Source organism: Salvelinus fontinalis, chromosome 14 (genome assembly GCF_029448725.1).
Source record: "Salvelinus fontinalis isolate EN_2023a chromosome 14, ASM2944872v1, whole genome shotgun sequence".
In the NCBI taxonomy this organism is placed as follows: domain Eukaryota; kingdom Metazoa; phylum Chordata; class Actinopteri; order Salmoniformes; family Salmonidae; genus Salvelinus; species Salvelinus fontinalis.
The window spans coordinates 36192558-36210368 of NC_074678.1; the positions used below are offsets into that span (position 1 = coordinate 36192558).

Genomic DNA, 17811 nt, shown 5'->3' on the forward strand with positions numbered 1-17811 from the left:
CAAATGGCACTATAGTCAGGCTGCGTAGTGCACTACTGTTGACCTCAGCCTTATGGTCTGTAGTCAGAAGTAGTGCACTATATAGGGAGCCTTTTGGGACTGATCCTATGTACAGTGTGGCTGTGACGCCGCTGGGCCTGTATAAAGCACTAATGGGAGCAGCGGCTGTCTGATTTAATAGGAAAAGCAGCTGGCTGATTAAGGGTATCGCGGTCAATGGGTCAGATTTCTCTGTTCCTGGCCTGGGCCAGGGCTGTGTTGGCAGGCATGGCTCATTATGCGATGTGGACAGACATGGCGACTGGTTGCCGTAGTAGTGGTTCTGTCCTGTTTTTTTCCAGGCAGTAATTGAATGTAGTGACTTCAGTCTTTGAGTCTTTAAAAAAACACAATTTTAGTCATTTAGCAGACACTCTTATTCAGAGTGACTCACAGAAGCAATTAGGGTTAAGTGCCTTGCTCAAGGGCACATCGGCACATTTTTTTTACTAGTCAGCTCGGGGATTCAAACCAGCGACCTTTTGGTTACAGGCCCAACACTCTTAATCGCTAGGCTACCTGCCGCCCCAGTCGTGTTACTGTGTAGGCCTAAAGCTGCTGTATGTTAGGAGTTGGAGTTAGTTGTGCTTGTCTGTGTTCATTTCTGTTTTATTGTATGCAGGCTATGTAGCCTATGTGTTTGAATGCATGTGGGTGTGAGTTGCGACGGTCCCGTAGGTTCTAACTAGGTTCCCTGTGGGGGCTTTTCATTGGCTCCAGAGCAGGAACAGGTACCTGTTGTGAGGAGCTGCTGGTGAGCTGGTTATTAGTGTCCCCAAGGGGGAACCCTTTTTGCATGAGGCTCAGAGATGTGTGCACTCAGCCATGACTTCCCCTCTGAGAGCTGTAATGTATACCTAGCTTTAGCTAACACACTTACACAGGACAGAGAGTAATGTTGAGCAAAAATTCACTGAAATCTTATATTATTTTTCATTTTTTAAACAACTAATTGACTGACCGGCTCAGTCATTTGAATTCAATTATTATAATTTTTTCTGTGAGTTTTCAGTTGAGAATTGTATTTTCCAACAAGCCAATATTCTACATAGTTCAGCGCCAAAAACGTGGTAATTAACTGCAATGACCATAATCCACTTGTCCGTTCTGTGTGTTTCTTTAACGCCTGCTGCATTAGGTTAGTGTGGGGAAGCCACAGAAGAATGCGCGATGGAGAGAGAGAGCTGTTGCTTCAAGGTATCTCTACCTGAAAATACACTAAGTGATTGATAGTTGGTATTCCGCAGTCGTAAAGTATGCCTTATTTCCTCTGAAGAACTACTAAAATAGTGATTTTGTCAGACAGCATAGGCAACCGCTCTATAGAGATGAGATGACTTGGAATGAAATGAAGTCATCAAATGTCATATACACAACAACTGAAATATTTAATTAAAGTAATGTGAATAAATGATGCTTATTAAGTGATAAGCAGTCATGAGAAGTCACTACCATCATGGACTTTTAATAATAGTTTTATTCTGTGTTACAGCATTCAACCCACATAATACTCAGTGCATTTAATAATAATTTAAAAAAATCCTAAACCATTATTTTTTGATAATCAAATCGAACCAACCTCAAAAAGCACACATTGCTCAGCACCAACACAGGGGACTAGTCAGGCTTAACACTAACCAGCAGGATTAAATGATCTGCCCTTTGTTTAGGAGGGACTAGATTTTATTTTTCCTTCTTGGTTTCCATGCCTTTGAGCGTGTAACACAGGTTTATTCCTCACTAGCCCTCCACCATCCGTCATGACTTCTCCTCAACGTTGACAGCTTTCACACAGAGTCTAGTTCTGAGGTCTGAGGGGCTTTGATGCTGATCACAGATCTTTCCCTTGGTAATTCAGCCAGTATGTATGAGGACCCTGTGTGTATTATACGTGCCTTGTTCAAACTGTGATTGATACAGAACGTAGTCTATCTGACCTATAGAATGGGAGGGTACTCATACATGCTACTCATACATGAATAGGTGCTCAACTAAGGTACTTCATCTTCTGACTGAGTGTGTGCTGTAATTCCCCCATGATGATGACGAGGACCTTATGTTCCATGTCATACAGAATATATCTAACTGTGTGTGTGTTTGGTCGTAGCTTGCGAAGAAGATCCGTGAGAAGTTTAACCGCTACCTGGATGTGGTGAACAGGAACAAGCAGGTAGTGGAGGCGTCATACACAGCTCACCTGACCTCTCCTCTGACCGCCATCCAGGACTGCTGCACCATCCCCCCCTCCATGGTTGAGTGAGTATTAACCTAAACCTGATCCACAAACCCCTTACCCCCTTCCTGTGTTTAAATGTGTTTTGATCCTTTCTAGGAACACTTATCTCCATGTGTGCAGTGGTGGTGGTGGTAGTGAGCAGCAGTGGTGGTGGTAGTGAGCAGCAGTGGTGGTGGTAGTGAGCAGCAGTGGTGGTGGTAGTGGTAGTGAGCAGCAGTGGTGGTGGTAGTGGTAGTGAGCAGCAGTGGTGGTGGTGGTAGTGAGCAGCGGTGGTGGTGGTAGTGAGCAGCGGTGGTGGTGGTAGTGAGCAGCGGTGGTGGTGGTTGTGAGCAGCGGTGGTGGTGGTTGTGAGCAGCGGTGGTGGTGGTTGTGAGCAGCGGTGGTGGTGGTGGTTGTGAGCAGCAGTGGTGGTGGTGGTGGTTGTGAACAGCAGTGGTGGTGGTGGTGGTAGTGAGCAGCGGTGGTGGTGGTGGTAGTGAGCAGCAGTCGTGGTGGTGGTGGTAGTGGTAGTGAGCAGCAGTGGTGGTGGTAGTGAGCAGCAGTGGTGGTGGTAGTGAGCAGCGGTGGTGGTGGTTGTGAGCAGCGGTGGTGGTGGTTGTGAGCAGCGGTGGTGGTGGTGGTTGTGAGCAGCAGTGGTGGTGGTGGTGGTTGTGAACAGCAGTGGTGGTGGTGGTGGTGGTGGTAGTGAGCAGCGGTGGTGGTGGTGGTAGTGAGCAGCAGTCGTGGTGGTGGTGGTAGTGGTAGTGAGCAGCAGTGGTGGTGGTAGTGAGCAGCAGTGGTGGTGGTAGTGAGCAGCAGTCGTGGTGGTGGTGGTAGTGGTAGTGAGCAGCGGTGGTGGTGGTAGTGAGCAGCGGTGGTGGTGGTTGTGAGCAGCAGTGGTGGTGGTAGTGAGCAGCAGTCGTGGTGGTGGTGGTAGTGGTAGTGAGCAGCGGTGGTGGTGGTAGTGAGCAGCGGTGGTGGTGGTTGTGAGCAGCAGTGGTGGTGGTTGTGAGCAGCAGTGGTAGTGGTAGTGAGCAGCAGTGGTGGTGGTAGTGGTAGTGAGCAGCAGTGGTGGTGGTAGTGAGCAGCAGTGATGGTGGTAGTGAGCAGCAGTGGTGGTGGTGGTTGTAGTGAGCAGCAGTGGTGGTGGTGGTTGTAGTGAGCAGCAGTGGTGGTGGTGGTTGTAGTGAGCAGCAGTGGTGGTGGTGGTGGTAGTGAGCAGCAGTGGTGGTGGTGGTGGTAGTGAGCAGCAGTGGTGGTGGTGGTGGTAGTGAGCAGCAGTGGTGGTGGTGAGCAGCAGTGGTGGTGGTAGTGAGCAGCGGTGGTAGTGGTAGTGAGCAGCGGTGGTGGTGAGCAGCAGTGGTGGTGGTAGTGAGCAGCAGTGGTAGTGGTAGTGAGCAGCAGTGGTGGTGGTAGTGGTAGTGAGCAGCAGTGGTGGTGGTAGTGAGCAGCAGTGGTGGTGGTTGTGAGCAGTGGTGGTGGTTGTGAGCAGTGGTGGTGGTTGTGAGCAGTGGTGGTGGTAGTGAGCAGCAGTGGTGGTGGTTGTGAGCAGTGGTGGTGGTTGTGAGCAGTGGTGGTGGTAGTGAGCAGCAGTGGTGGTGGTGGTAGTGAGCAGCAGTGGTGGTGGTGGTAGTGAGCAGCAGTGGTGGTGGTGGTAGTGAGCAGCAGTGGTGGTGGTGGTAGTGAGCAGCAGTGGTGGTGGTAGTGAGCAGCAGTGGTGGTGGTGGTAGTGAGCAGCAGTGGTGGTGGTAGTGAGCAGCAGTGGTGGTGGTAGTGAGCAGCGGTGGTGGTGGTAGTGAGCAGCAGTGGTGGTGGTAGTGAGCAGCAGTGGTGGTGGTGGTAGTGAGCAGCAGTGGTGGTGGTGGTAGTGAGCAGCAGTGGTGGTGGTGGTAGTGAGCAGCAGTGGTGGTGGTGGTAGTGAGCAGCAGTGGTGGTGGTAGTGAGCAGCAGTGGTGGTGGTAGTGAGCAGCAGTGGTGGTGGTAGTGAGCAGCGGCGGTGGTAGTGAGCAGCGGCGGTGGTAGTGAGCAGCGGCGGTGGTAGTGAGCAGCGGCGGTGGTAGTGAGTGGTGGTGGTGGTGGTAGTGAGCAGCAGTGGTGGTGGTGGTAGTGAGCAGCAGTGGTGGTGGTGGTAGTGAGCAGCGGTGGTGGTGGTAGTGAGCAGCGGTGGTGGTGGTAGTGAGCAGCGGTGGTGGTGGTGGTAGTGAGCAGCAGTGGTGGTGGTGGTAGTGAGCAGCAGTGGTGGTGGTAGTGGTAGTGAGCAGCAGTCGTGGTGGTGGTGGTAGTGGTAGTGAGCAGCAGTGGTGGTGGTAGTGAGCAGCAGTGGTGGTGGTAGTGAGCAGCAGTGGTGGTGGTAGTGAGCAGCAGTGGTGGTGGTAGTGAGCAGCAGTGGTGGTGGTGGTGGTAGTGAGCAGCAGTGGTGGTGGGGGTGGTAGTGAGCAGCAGTGGTGGTGGGGGTGGTAGTGAGCAGCAGTGGTGGTGGCGGTGGTAGTGAGCAGCAGTGGCGGTGGCGGTGGTAGTGAGCAGCAGTGGCGGTGGCGGTGGTAGTGAGCTGCAGTGGCGGTGGTAGTGAGCTGCGGTGGCAGTGAGCTGCGGTGGCAGTGAGCTGCGGTGGCAGTGAGCTGTGGTGGCGGTGGCAGTGAGCTGCAGCGGCGGTGAGCAGCGGCGGCGGTGGCAGTGAGCTGCGGCGGCGGTGGCAGTGAGCTGCAGCGGCGGTGGTAGTGAGCTGCGGTGGCAGTGAGCTGCACTGGCGGTGGTAGTGAGCTGCACTGGCGGTGGTAGTGAGCTGCACTGGCGGTGGTAGTGAGCTGCAGTGGCGGTGGTAGTGAGCTGCAGTGGCGGTGGTAGTGAGCTGCAGTGGCGGTGGTAGTGAGCTGCAGTGGCGGTGGTAGTGAGCTGCAGTGGCGGTGGTAGTGAGCTGCAGTGGCGGTGGTAGTGAGCTGCAGTGGCGGTGGTAGTGAGCTGCAGTAGTAGTAGTAGTAGTAGTGGTGGTGGTGATGAGTAGTAGTAGTAGTGATGAGTAGTAGTAGTGATGAGTAGTAGAAGTGGTGATGAGTTGCAGTCGTAGTAGTAGAAGTGGTGATGAGTAGCAGTCGTAGTAGTAGTAGTAGAAGTGGTGATGAGTAGCAGTAGTGGTGGTGAAGAGCAGCGGTAGTTATAGTAGTGGTGATGGTGATGAGCAGCAGTAGTAGTAGTAGTGGAAGTGGTGATGAGTAGTAGTAGTAGTGGTGGTGATGAGCAGCGGTAGTTATAGTAGTGGTGATGGTGATGAGCAGTAGTAGTAGTGATGGTGGGAATGAGTAGTAGTAGTGATGGTGGGGAGGAGTAGTAGTAGTGATGGTGGGGAGGAGTAGTAGTAGTGATGGTGGGGAGGAGTAGTAGTAGTGATGGTGGGGAGGAGTAGTAGTAGTGATGGTGGGGATGAGTATTAGTAGTGATGGTGGGATGAGTATTAGTAGTGATGGTGGGGATGAGTAGTAGTAGTAGTAGTGGTGGTGGGGTTGAGCAGTAGTAGTAGTAGTGGTGATGAGCAGTAGTAGTAGTGGTGATGGTGGGGATGAGCAGTAGTAGTAGTAGTGGTGATGAGCAGTAGTAGTAGTAGTAGTAGTGGTGATGGTGGGGATGAGCAGCAGTAGTAGTAGTGGTGATGAGCAGTAGTAGTAGTAGTGGTGATGGTGGGGATGAGCAGCAGTAGTAGTAGTAGTAGTAGTAGTGGTGATGGTGGGGATGAGCAGCAGCATTTGTAGTAGTTGTGGGGATGAGCAGCAGTAGTAGTGGTGGGGATGAGCAGCAGTAGTAGTGGTGGGGATGAGTAGTAGTAGTAGTGATGGTGGGGATGAGTAGTAGTAGTATTGATGGTGGGGTTGAGTAGTAGTAGTAGTGATGGTGGGGATGAGTAGTAGTAGTGATGGTGGGGATGAGTAGTAGTAGTAGTGATGGTGGGGATGAGTAGTAGTAGTAGTAGTAGTAGTGATGGTGGTGATGAGTAGTAGTAGTAGTAGTAGTGATGGTGGTGATGAGTAGTAGTATTAGTAGTAGTAGTGATGGTGGTGATGAGTAGTAGTAGTAGTAGTAGTGATGGTGGGGTTGAGCAGCAGCAGTTGTAGTTGTTGTGGGGTTGAGCAGCAGCAGTAGTAGTGGTGGCGGTGAGCACCACTGGTCTGCTCTGCCCCCATTTTAATCTCCCAGACAGATGTGGGGGATTATGGGTAATGGATTTTTTTGACGGCGTAGTTGTGTAGTTAGTAGGCTCAGAGTGGTGTCAGGGAGGAACTTTCTCTGAAGTCCATGCGCTTTCCTCCAATCTCCCACTACAGCAGGAGAAAACACACCTCAAACGACAGAGATAGAGTGGGGCGCTGCTTTCAACCCTAATCTCTACTGCACCAGCTGTCTACATCTCCCAATGAGCACGGTTACGTGCACACAATAATACGATTATTGTGGATAGTCAGATAATATAATAGTTTGTTTAAAACGTTTACATGCTTTGCAAGAATGATTTCCCTTATAATCTTGGACACATCTGAAATCAGGCTACTTCAGTTGTTCCCAAACTTTTTATAGTCCCGTACCCCTGCAAACATTCTACCTCCAGCTGCGTACCCCCTCTAGCACCAGGGTCAGCGTCTCAAATGTTGTTTTTTGCCATCATTGTAAGCCTGTACGATACATTTATTAAACATAAGAATGAATGTGAGTTTTTGTCACAACCCAGCTCGTGGGAATTGACAAAGAGCTCTTATAGGACCCGGGCACGAGTAATAATAATAATGATAATTAATTTTGCTCTTTATTTAGCCATCTTACATATAAAACCTTATTTGTTTATCGGAAATTGTGAATATCTCACCACAGGTTAATGAGAAGGATGTGCTTGAAAGGATGCTCATAACTCTGCAATGTTGGGTTGTATTGGAGAGAGTCTGTCTTAAATCATTTTCCACACACACTGCATTTAATTTTCATGCTAGTGATGGCCGAGAATCCACTCTCACATAGGTACGTGGTTGCAAAGGGCATCAGTGTCTTAACAGCTTGATTTGCCAAGGCATACTCCTGAGCGCAGCCCAATCCAGAAATCTGGCCATGGTTTCTAATTAAATTATTTTTTCACAGAACCGCTTGTTGCAATTTTGATGAGGCTCTCTTGTTCAGATATCGGTAAGTGGACTGGAGGCAGGGCATGAAAGGGATAACAAATCCAGTTGTTTGTGTCATTCGTTTTGGGAAAGTTCCTGCGTAATTGCGCACCCAACTCACTCAGGTGCTTCGCTATATCACATTTGACATTGTCAGTAAGCTTGAGTTCATTTACACACAAAAAATCATACAATAATGGAAAGACCTGTGTGTTGTCCTTGTTAATGCAGACAGAGAAGAGCTCCAACTTCTTAATCATAGCCTCAATTTTGTCCCGCACATTGAATATAGTTGCGGAGAGTCCCTGTAATCCTAGATTCAGATCATTCAGGCGAGAAAGAACATCACCCAGATAGGCCAGTCATGTGAGAAACTCGTCACCATGCAAGCGGTCAGACAAGTGAAAATTATGGTCAGTAAAGAAAACTTTAAGCTCGTCTCTCAATTCAAAAAAATGTGTCAATACTTTGCCACTTGATAACCAGCGCCCTTCTTTATGTTGTAAAATCGTTACATGGTCGCTGCCCATATCATTGCATAGTGCAGAAAATACATGAGAGTTCAGGGCCATTTGATGTCACACAGCTGTCCAGTACTTTAAAAATATCATCTCCTGTTGTCCTGGTTTCCAGTGGTTTGCAGAAGAGGATGTCTTCCTTAATTGACCCCCCATAAACGTAACGGACATATACCAGGAGCTGTGCCAGGCCCGCCACGTCTGTTGACTCATCCAGCTGTAACACATAGAATTCACTGGCTTGTATGCAAAGCAGTAATTGTTTCAAAACATCTCCTGCCATGTCACTGATGGGTCGTGAAACAGTGTTGTTTGATGAAGGCATAGTCTGAATAGTTTTTTGGCCTTTTCCCCCAGCATTGTCCCAGCCATATACGTGGCTCGGTAGCTCACCATATAAGACGCTTCTAGCCCCTTCTTATTAATGGTATCTGTTGTTTTTATGTCTTATTTCTCAAAAGTCGTCTTAATTCTCACTCAAAATCCTGTGGCTTATTTTTCAAATATCCATGTTTTGTTTCTAAATGTCTGCGCGAGAGTGAAGGTTTCATCAAGTCGTGAGAGAGTACTTTTGCACATATAACACACTGTGGCTGAGGAAAGGCACTACTCCCAACATAAGTGAACCCCAAATCAATGTAGTTCTCATCATATTTGCGCCTCTTCGATGGTCCAACGTCCCTGTCTGTTGTTCGGTGTTTTCCCGGGTAAAGGGGGGGGGGGGGGGGGAAGTAGCTCTTCGGCCGCATCAGATTCACAGCTGTCAGTGTCCATGCTAGCTGGGCTAACAACAAATGTAGAACTACTAATGCTAGCATTGGATGTGCTCGTGGAAGCAGAACAACTTGTCGTCGACAGGTGTAGCAGTACTACCAGTAGAGCTGGTATGTGTCTCAATGGACGCGGGCCTTACTAAATGGACTGGTTGATTTTTGTTAATTAATTATTTTTAATTGGCATACTATGTTTTTCCGAACTCACTTCGCTCGCACATATAGAGGGAGGTTTGCGCTACCGGTGCTGACACATGCGCAGATCAAATACACCGCTGGAACGCCGGCGTAGGCTTACTTCCATTTTGATCCTACGCCGATTAAGATCAGCAGAGTAAGGTGTTTACATGACTATTTCCATAATCAGCCTATTGCCATAGTCAGTTTATTATCAAATGATCAGTTTCCATGTAAACCTACTCCCTCTCTCTTCCTATCTTTTTCTACTTCTCTCTCCCTCCATGTCTCTTCCTCTCTTCTGTTTTCTCTCTTTTGATGGTGAATGTTATGTCTCTCTGAAGTTTCTCCACTGCCTTATCTGGAGTTCCAGGATCTCTGCTTCTCCCACAGTCAGCCCTGCTCCTCCAGTATAATACTTACAGAATTGAATCACAATTTAGTCGGCTAGGCTTCACTCTCACTCACTCACTCACTCACTCACTCACTCACTCACTCACTCACTCACTCACACACTCACTCACTCACTCACACACTCACTCACTCACTCACTCACTCACACACACACTTTATGTAGAGAAAGGGATAGCTGTGGTGGATATACTCACTGAGTAGAAGGTTATAGAAGATGTTGGGAACGTGGCGGGAGGAGAGGAGGGTTAAACCAAATTCAGGCTCACTTCTGAGGGCTGCCTGTCGGTCTAATAGCAGGGCATCGCCCCCAAAACTTGAAAGCATCCCACTGGGGAAAAGCTGACAGCTCCTACTTTGAGAAAGTTAATTTAGGAGCGTGACCGTTTGGGGGTGTGTGGAATAACTTTTTCTCTCCCCAGGGTCACACAGTCCCAGCCAGGAAAATTAAAGATTCTAACATCTGATCTGCGCCAGTGCAATGCCACAGCAGGACTTCGAACGAGGCCTGTTCTCGAACTCTAACTCAGTGCTGTGCTGGGCCCTCCAGAGAGGCTGGTGGCAGGCCCATGCATCCCCAGGTCAGGGGGTCTTTCAATGGGCTTCAAGTCAGCTGCTGCTGCCTGCTCCTGGGTCAGACGGCCGGTCATAGCCTGGGGTGGTTAACAGGATGTCCAGGGTTGAAAGTACATTTCATTTCTTACTGGTATGGGACACCCAAGTGTGCACATGCATATGTTTTTTAATATACTGCAAAAATGACAGGATAGCCTACTCTACTGCCACAAACAGATCAATAAAACCGATGTTGTCTGATCCATATGATGGTCCTACGAAAAGGGGAGACGTACAATATGATGACCATTTAACCTGGATGAGGAAATTATTGTCCAAAAACAAGAAGTGGCACTGACCCAGTAATGAAGACAGTGAATATGCACACTCACCGGGGATGTGGCCGATGTTCTCTGCTGGTGCCAATGAGATAGGCTACTGTTCGCTCAATTAAGTTAAAATAACTAAAAGACAGATTGGAGTCTTTTCATTGTCGACTCTTTACAGCAATAGCCATATCCTTTCCAAATAGTTTTTCCTCGATTGTATTTTTAAATATTGTGATATGCCTGGCTGGGTCTCTGCTTTTCACTGACAGCCACAGCTCAACAATACATCTATTTGGTATTTGCAGTGCGCTGCACAAATTGAGGGGCCTTCCGACTGTAGGCTATGCGATTTAAAACAATCCTCAGCTTTTAAATATATATATTCTTTTAGCTAATGACCAAATCATTCTTTCTGGTTTAGGTATCTATTTTGAATGATTTGACTTATTTCAAATCAAATTTAATTTGTCACATGGGCTGAATACAACAGGTGTAGACCTCACAGTAAAATGCTGAATACAACAGGTGTAGACCTCACAGTAAAATGCTGAATACAACAGGTGTAGACCTTACAGTGAAATGCTGAATACAACAGGTGTAGACCTTACAGTGAAATGCTTACTTTCAAGCCCTTAACCAACAATGCAGTTTTAAGAAAATACCTAAAAATTAAAGTATGAGATAAAGAAAACAAATAATTAAAGATCAGCATTAAATAACAATAGCGGGGCTATATACAGGAGGTACCGGTACAGAGTCAATGTGGAGGCTATATATAGGAGGTACCGGTACAGAGTCAATGTGGAGGCTATATACAGGGGGTACCGGTACAGAGTCAATGTGGAGGCTATATACAGGGTATTACGGTACAGAGTCAATGTGGAGGCTATATACAGGGTATTACGGTACAGAGTCAATGTGAAGGCTATATACAGGGTATTACGGTACAGAGTCAATGTGAAGGCTATATACAGGGTATTACGGTACAGAGTCAATGTGGAGGCTATATATAGGAGGTACCGGTACAGAGTCAATGTGGAGACTATATACAGGGGGTACTGGTACAGAGTCAATGTGGAGGCTATATACAGGAGGTACCGGTACAGAGTCAATGTGGAGGCTATATACAGGAGGTACCTGTACAGAGTCAATGTGGGGGCTATATACAGGAGGTACCGGTACAGAGTCAATGGACAGGGGGAACCGGTGTTGAGATAATTATGTACATTATTTCTGTATAGATATGAGTAAGCTAATTAGGCTATATAATTTTGGCAATATAATTATTTTTACTTTCGGGAAAGCTTAGCTTCCCCTAGCTTTATGGACACACCGCCTATGCCTTTTACTGTGGCCTAAACACAACCAGTCATGATGATTTCATCGGATGTTCACTCACAAAATACCCAACAGTGCACCGTGCACCTTTTAATTTGATGAATGGAAAGAGACAGCTGTTAAAAACACCTATGTGTATTGTAATGACATTCTGTGATTATCATTAGGCCTACACTTGTAGCCTGAAATGTCTCAAACTCATTTCCGCTTTGACAAAATGTTGCCTAACTGTTGGAATGCTTTCATCAATGGTTGGTCTGATGGCCGGGTTTCAGGTCTAGTCAACATATCAATACCTGAAAATAGCACATGTTTCTGTTATTGTGACTAATCTTCAGGTAGATGGGTACCAGCAAGATCAGTTGGTACCAGCTAGGTCAGTTTCTTATTTTTAGTTGCAGATGACTATATCAATTGCCACATGTCTAATAATGTATCATAAAGCCATTCATTTAGTTGTAGAGTGTGTGGATTTACAGACGCTGCTCATTTGCCCGCCTCCTGTGTAAGCTAGTAGGATAGAAAGCTGCCATAACTGTCACTTCTACTGCAGCTCTGCTCCCAGTGCCAGACCGAACACAGACACCCCCTTCAGACAGACGGAAGGCTCTAGCTACAGTATTAAATTGAACACAATATATCTGTTTCTCTCTGACTACAGCTACCTCAGGAAGACCAGCCAGCCAGGTAGGCAGGTAGAGATGAGAGAAGGTGTTTAGCTGGATAGCTGTGTGTTTAGATAATGACAGGGTTTATACAGGGTTTTATTGTTATAATGGTTATTCCCAGGCTGTCATTTACTAGATGGAGGCTGGAGGAAAAGCTGTATTGTGTTCCACCCAATCACTTCTGATGTTTTTGTCTGGTTACAATCTCCAGTGTGGTGGTATAGTAGTGTTGCTCTGGGGATAATATGATAAGGACAAACAGTGTAATCGGACAGTATTCAAACACCTCGACCTTTTCCACATTTTGTTACATTACAGCCTTATTCTAAAATGGATACAATAATTTTTCCCTCATCAGCCTGCCCCATAATGACAAAGCGGAAACAGGTGTTTACAATTTTTTCACACACATAAAAAACAGAAATACCCTATTCACATAAGTATTCAGATCCTTTGTTATGAGACTTGAAGTTGAGCTCAGGTGCATCCTGTTTCCATTGGTCATCCTTGAGATGTTTCTACAACTTGATTGGAGTCCACCTGTGGAAAATTCAATTGATTGGACATGATTTGGAAAGGCACACACCTGTCTATATAAGGTCCCACAGTGAACAGTGCCTGTCAGAGCAAAAACCAAGCCATGAGGTCGAAGAAATTGTCCATAGAGCTCCGAGACAGGATTGCTGCAGAATTCAAGGTATCCAAGAACACCGTGGCCTCCATTCTTAAATTGAGCTAGGTTCTTGGGCTCTGGTCTGAGCTGGGATCAGGAATGTGGGGTCAGCTGTTCTGTTTGCTCAGTGTGTGAGCTAATGAAGCCTCTGTTTTAACATGAGGTAGATATAGAGAGGGATGGATGAGAAAGGAGGAAAGAGAGGGGCTTAACTGACCTAAAAAGCTTGAAAATGGGCCGATGGTACCTATCTCACTGACTAACTGACTGACAGACACTGTCTGTCACACCACATGCTTCTGTCCATATCAGGAGATTTCAGGAGGCCTCGTTATAAGCTAGCTAAAGCTTCAGGTAATAGAAGAGCAGTATGCGATTCTGGTATAAGGACATGCTCCCTCTTAATGCAGCTTCAGAGGTTGTTTCATATACAGTACCAGTCAAAGTTTTGGACACAACTACTCATTCAAGGGCTTTTCTGTATTTTTACTATTTTCTACATTGTATAATAATAGTGAAGACATCAAAAGTATGAAATTACCCATATGGAATCATGTAGTAAACAAAAAAGCGATAAACAAATTAAATATTTGATATTTTAGCTTCTTGTAAGTAGCCACCCTTTGCCTTGATGACAGCTTTGCACACTCTTGGCATTCTCTCAACCAGCTTCATGGGGTAGTCACCTGGAATGCATTTCAATTAACAGGTATGCCTTGTTGAAAGTGAATTTGTGGAATTTCTTTCCTCAATGCGTTTGAGATGATCATTTGTGTTGTGACAAGGTAGGGGTGGTATACAGAAGGTAGTCCTATTTAGTAAAATAAGTCCATATTATGACGTCAGTACATTGTTACTTTAAGACATGAAGGTCAGTCAACCTGGAAAATGTCAAGAACTTTGAAAGTTTCTTCAAGTGCAGTCGGCAAAAACCATCTAGCGCTATGATGAAACTGGCTCTCATGAGGACCGCCACAGGAAAGGAAGACCCAGAGTTACCTCTGCTGCCGAGGCTAAGTTCATTAGAGTTAACTGCACCTCAGATTGCAGCCCAAATAAATGCTTCACAGAGTTCAAGTAACATGCACATCTCAACATCAACTGTTCAGAGGCCTTCATGGTCGCATTGCTGCAAAGAAACCACTAGTAAAGGACACCAATAAGAAGAAGAGACTTCCATTGGCCAAGAAACATGAGAAATGGACATTAGACCGGTGGAAATCTGTACTTTGGTCTAATGAGTCCAAATCTGAGATTTTTGGGTCAAATACCATGTCTTTGTGAGACGAAGAGTAGGTGAACGGATGAGCTCCACATGTGTGGTTCCAAACCGTGAAGCATGGAGGAGGAGGTGTGATGGTGTGGGGGTGCTTTGCTGGTGACCGTGTCAGTGATTTATTTTGAATTCAAGGCACATTTAACCAGCATGGCTAACAGCATTCTGCAGCGATACGCCATCCCATCTGGTTTGCGCTTAGTGGGACTGTAATTTGTTTTTCAACAGGACAATGACCCAACACACCTCCAGGCTGTGTAAGGGCTATTTGACCAAGGAGAGCAATGGAGTGCTGCATCAGATGACCTGGCCTCCACAATCACCGACCGCAACCCAATTGAGATGGTTTGGGGTGAGTTGGACCGCAGAGTGAAGGAAAAGCAGCCAACAAGTGCTCAGCATATGTGGGAACTCCTTCAAGACTGTTGGAAAAGCATTCCTCATGAAGCTGGTTGAGAGAATGCCAAGAGTGTGCAAAGATGTCATCAAGGCAAAGGGTGGCTACTTTCAAGAATCTCCAATTTTAAATATATTTTGATTTAATTTTGTTTTGATTTTTGGTTACTACATGATTACATATGTGTTATTTCATAGTTTGATGTCTTCACTATTATTCTCCAATGTAGAAAATAGTAAAAATGAAGAAAAACCATTGAATGAGTAGGTGTCCAATCTTTTGATTGGTACTGTATATTGATTTATTTTCTACCCTTTTTAAAACCTGAGATGTTTTTCAAAACCCTCATTTACACGCAAGGTTTTTCTGTTTCTCCCCCCTCCCTCTCTCTCTCCTCTTCTCCTTCTCTCTTCTTTCTCTCTCCTCCATCTCTCTCCCTCACTCCTGCACCGCTCTCATTCTCCTGGTTTTGATGTTGAATTCAAAGCACTTGCAAATGTATATTTTCTCTGGAACATTTTCTTAGCCTGCTCATGTAAAGTGTGTTGGAGGAGAATAATAATGACTGTACCCTGATGGGAATTAAATGTCTGAAGTTCAAAGCATCTTGTTCATCAGAGCAGCTGTCAATCAGACACACTCTCTCAAGCTCCGGATGGGGTGGCGAGAGAGAGGATGACGTTTGTGTGTGTGTGTGCGTGCGATAGGGAATAACAGGTTACTGGTGGATGGTTGTGTTAGTGTGTGAGCCAGCAGGGGTGTTGGATCAAAGGGACCTGGCCATGGTGCAGGGTGGAGCAGCCTGCTCCCCTGAGATGCCCCTCTCCTCATCCATCTATCAGCTTTTCTTTAGTAGCTGAAGCAGCCTGAAAACGTTGCTGGGATGGATAAGACTAGCTGCTATGACCTCATGGAGTGACCAGGGGGCTGCCAACCCTACGTGATAGGGAATCTACTGGGCTTAGAGCAACCAGACCCCCACCACCCCCAAGACACCCACCACACACACTACTTGTACCCCACCTATGCATGTGGTGCATCACTGGGAGGATGAGATGAGCATATATTCCACACAGCATGGGCATCAGTGAGATCCTTGTTGCAGTTTGCATCAGCACACTATGTATTTCAGATTCAGTCCAGATTCAGTTTCTCTTTCTATCTTTTTATTATCGTCCTCCTGCCTTCTCTTTCTGAGGGATATTACTTCTATGGTGGTTAAGTGAAATATATGTCCAATTGGTTCTGTTGTAAACATGTCTTTATCTTTATTCAGGTTTGATGGTAACTTCAACACCAACGTGTCCAAGACCATCTGCTGTGACAGGCTGTCCCCCACGGTCAACAGTCGAGCCTTCAACCCTGGACGGGACCTCAACTCAGGTGGGTCACCTTCTACCACTATCACCCCTTACCCCCCTCACTTCCCTCTTCCCCCCCCCCCCCCCTATTACCCCTACCACCCTTTACCCTCCTCATTACCCCATTACCCCTACCACCCCTTACCCCCTCACTATCCCTTACTCCCTCACTACCCCTTACCCTTACCACCCTTTAAGGCAACCCATATTTCTAAGAAATTAATATTCCTCACCATATGGTTACATCTTAAAAGGAAAAGGGCTTTGAACCCAGATGGAAATAATGAACTGTGCCTGTTCCACGCATTAGACCACTTTGTATTCTGTTTTCTCCCCTCCTCTCTGCCCCTTCCCTTTTCCTTCTCCCTCTTTCTCTCTTTTTCTCTGAGATCAAAGGAAGTATTTTGGTCTGCTTCTCCATTCAGGAACTGGATGTTTTTCTCATTCTACATTATAAGGCTTTGTCGGGCCTTCTGCACTGCTGTTAGCCAATCATAATCAGATGTGATGACGTTATCATTTAACCTGTGCACCTTTAACCTCTAGACCACAGGTGTCAAACTCATTCCACGGGGGGCCGAGTGTCTGCGGGTTTTCGCTCCTCCCTTATACTTGATTGATGAATTAACATCACTAATTAGTTAGGAACTCCCCACACCTGGTTGTCTAGGGCTTTATTGAAAGGAAAAACCAAAAACCTGCAGACACTAGGCCCTCCGTGGAATGAGTTTGACACCCCTGCTCTAGACAATCAACAATGAACACTATAAATTCTGTCTGATCCGTTTATTAGTTATCATGGCAGAATATCACTAACCCATGCCCTGACTGTACTGAAGCAGCTACAGTATTAGCCCTAATCACACACTTGCTAGTTGTCATTTTAGTCTCGATGTGGAAACGCTGGCAAAGTCAACCACTATCTCACATACACCCCTCCTCCTCTGTAAGGACTGTAGAAACCCCACAGCTTGTTCCCCTACCCGTCTCTTCGTCTCTCACACCCTCTCCGTCCAAATTCCAGGCCACTCCGGCTTCGAAGCAGATTAGGGCGATTCATCTTCATCTCAGAGCTTATTTTTCCAAAGCATTCATCAGGAGTTCATGTTACCGCCAATCCTCCATTCCTCAGCCCGTCTTGACCTCCGGCCTCTGCTAGCATTCATCGTCCCCATTTGTCTGGACCCAGTCTGAACAACCAAAGAGAAAGGGGGAGGGAAAGATGAGGGACAGAGAGAAGAAATAGGAAGATTATCCAGAGGAAGAGAGAGTGAGAAATGACAGGGGGAGGAAGAGAAGTGAGAAAGTGAGAAATGACTGGGGGAGGGAGAGAAGTGAGAGAGTGAGAAATGACTGGGGGAGGGAGAGAAGTGAGTGAGTGAGAAATGACTGGGGGAGGGAGAGAAGTGAGTGAGTGAGAAATGACTGGGGGAGGGAGAGAAGTGAGTGAGTGAGAAATGACTGGGGGAGGGAGAGAAGTGAGTGAGTGAGAAATGACTGGGGGAGGGAGAGAAGTGAGTGAGTGAGAAATGACTGGGGGGGGGGAGAAAAGTGAGTGAGTGAGAAATGACTGGGGGGGAGTGAAGTGAGAGAGTGAGAAATGACTGGGGGAGGGAGAGAAGTGAGAGTAAGAAATGACTGGGGGAGGGAGAGAAGTGAGTGAGTGAGAAATGACTGGGGGAGGGAGAGAAGTGAGTGAAGAAAAAGGTAGAGTGAGACGGTGTCAGGTGATCTGTTTTTCCTGGACTCGTCCTTCTGGTTATTGTTTTCCTCATCCTGGACTCGTCCTTCTGGTTATTGTTTTCCTCATCCTGGACTCGTCCTTCTGGTTATTGTTTTCCTCATCCTGGACTCGTCCTTCTGGTTATTGTTTTCCTCATCCTGGACTCGTCCTTCTGGTTATTGTTTTCCTCATCCTGGACTCGTCCTTCTGGTTATTGTTT

General features: G+C 46.7%; 1 protein-coding gene across 2 annotated transcripts in view; it reads left to right on the plus strand.

The window, feature by feature from the left end:
• The window catches only part of cachd1 (cache domain containing 1), a 146341-nt gene that overhangs the window by 46277 nt on the left and 82253 nt on the right, over positions 1-17811 (plus strand). For both annotated transcript variants that reach the window (XM_055861580.1, XM_055861581.1), the window contains exons 3-4: positions 2147-2295; positions 15784-15890. In XM_055861580.1, the coding sequence (XP_055717555.1) occupies positions 2147-2295; positions 15784-15890 (256 nt within the window). The remainder of the gene's footprint in view (positions 1-2146; positions 2296-15783; positions 15891-17811) is intronic.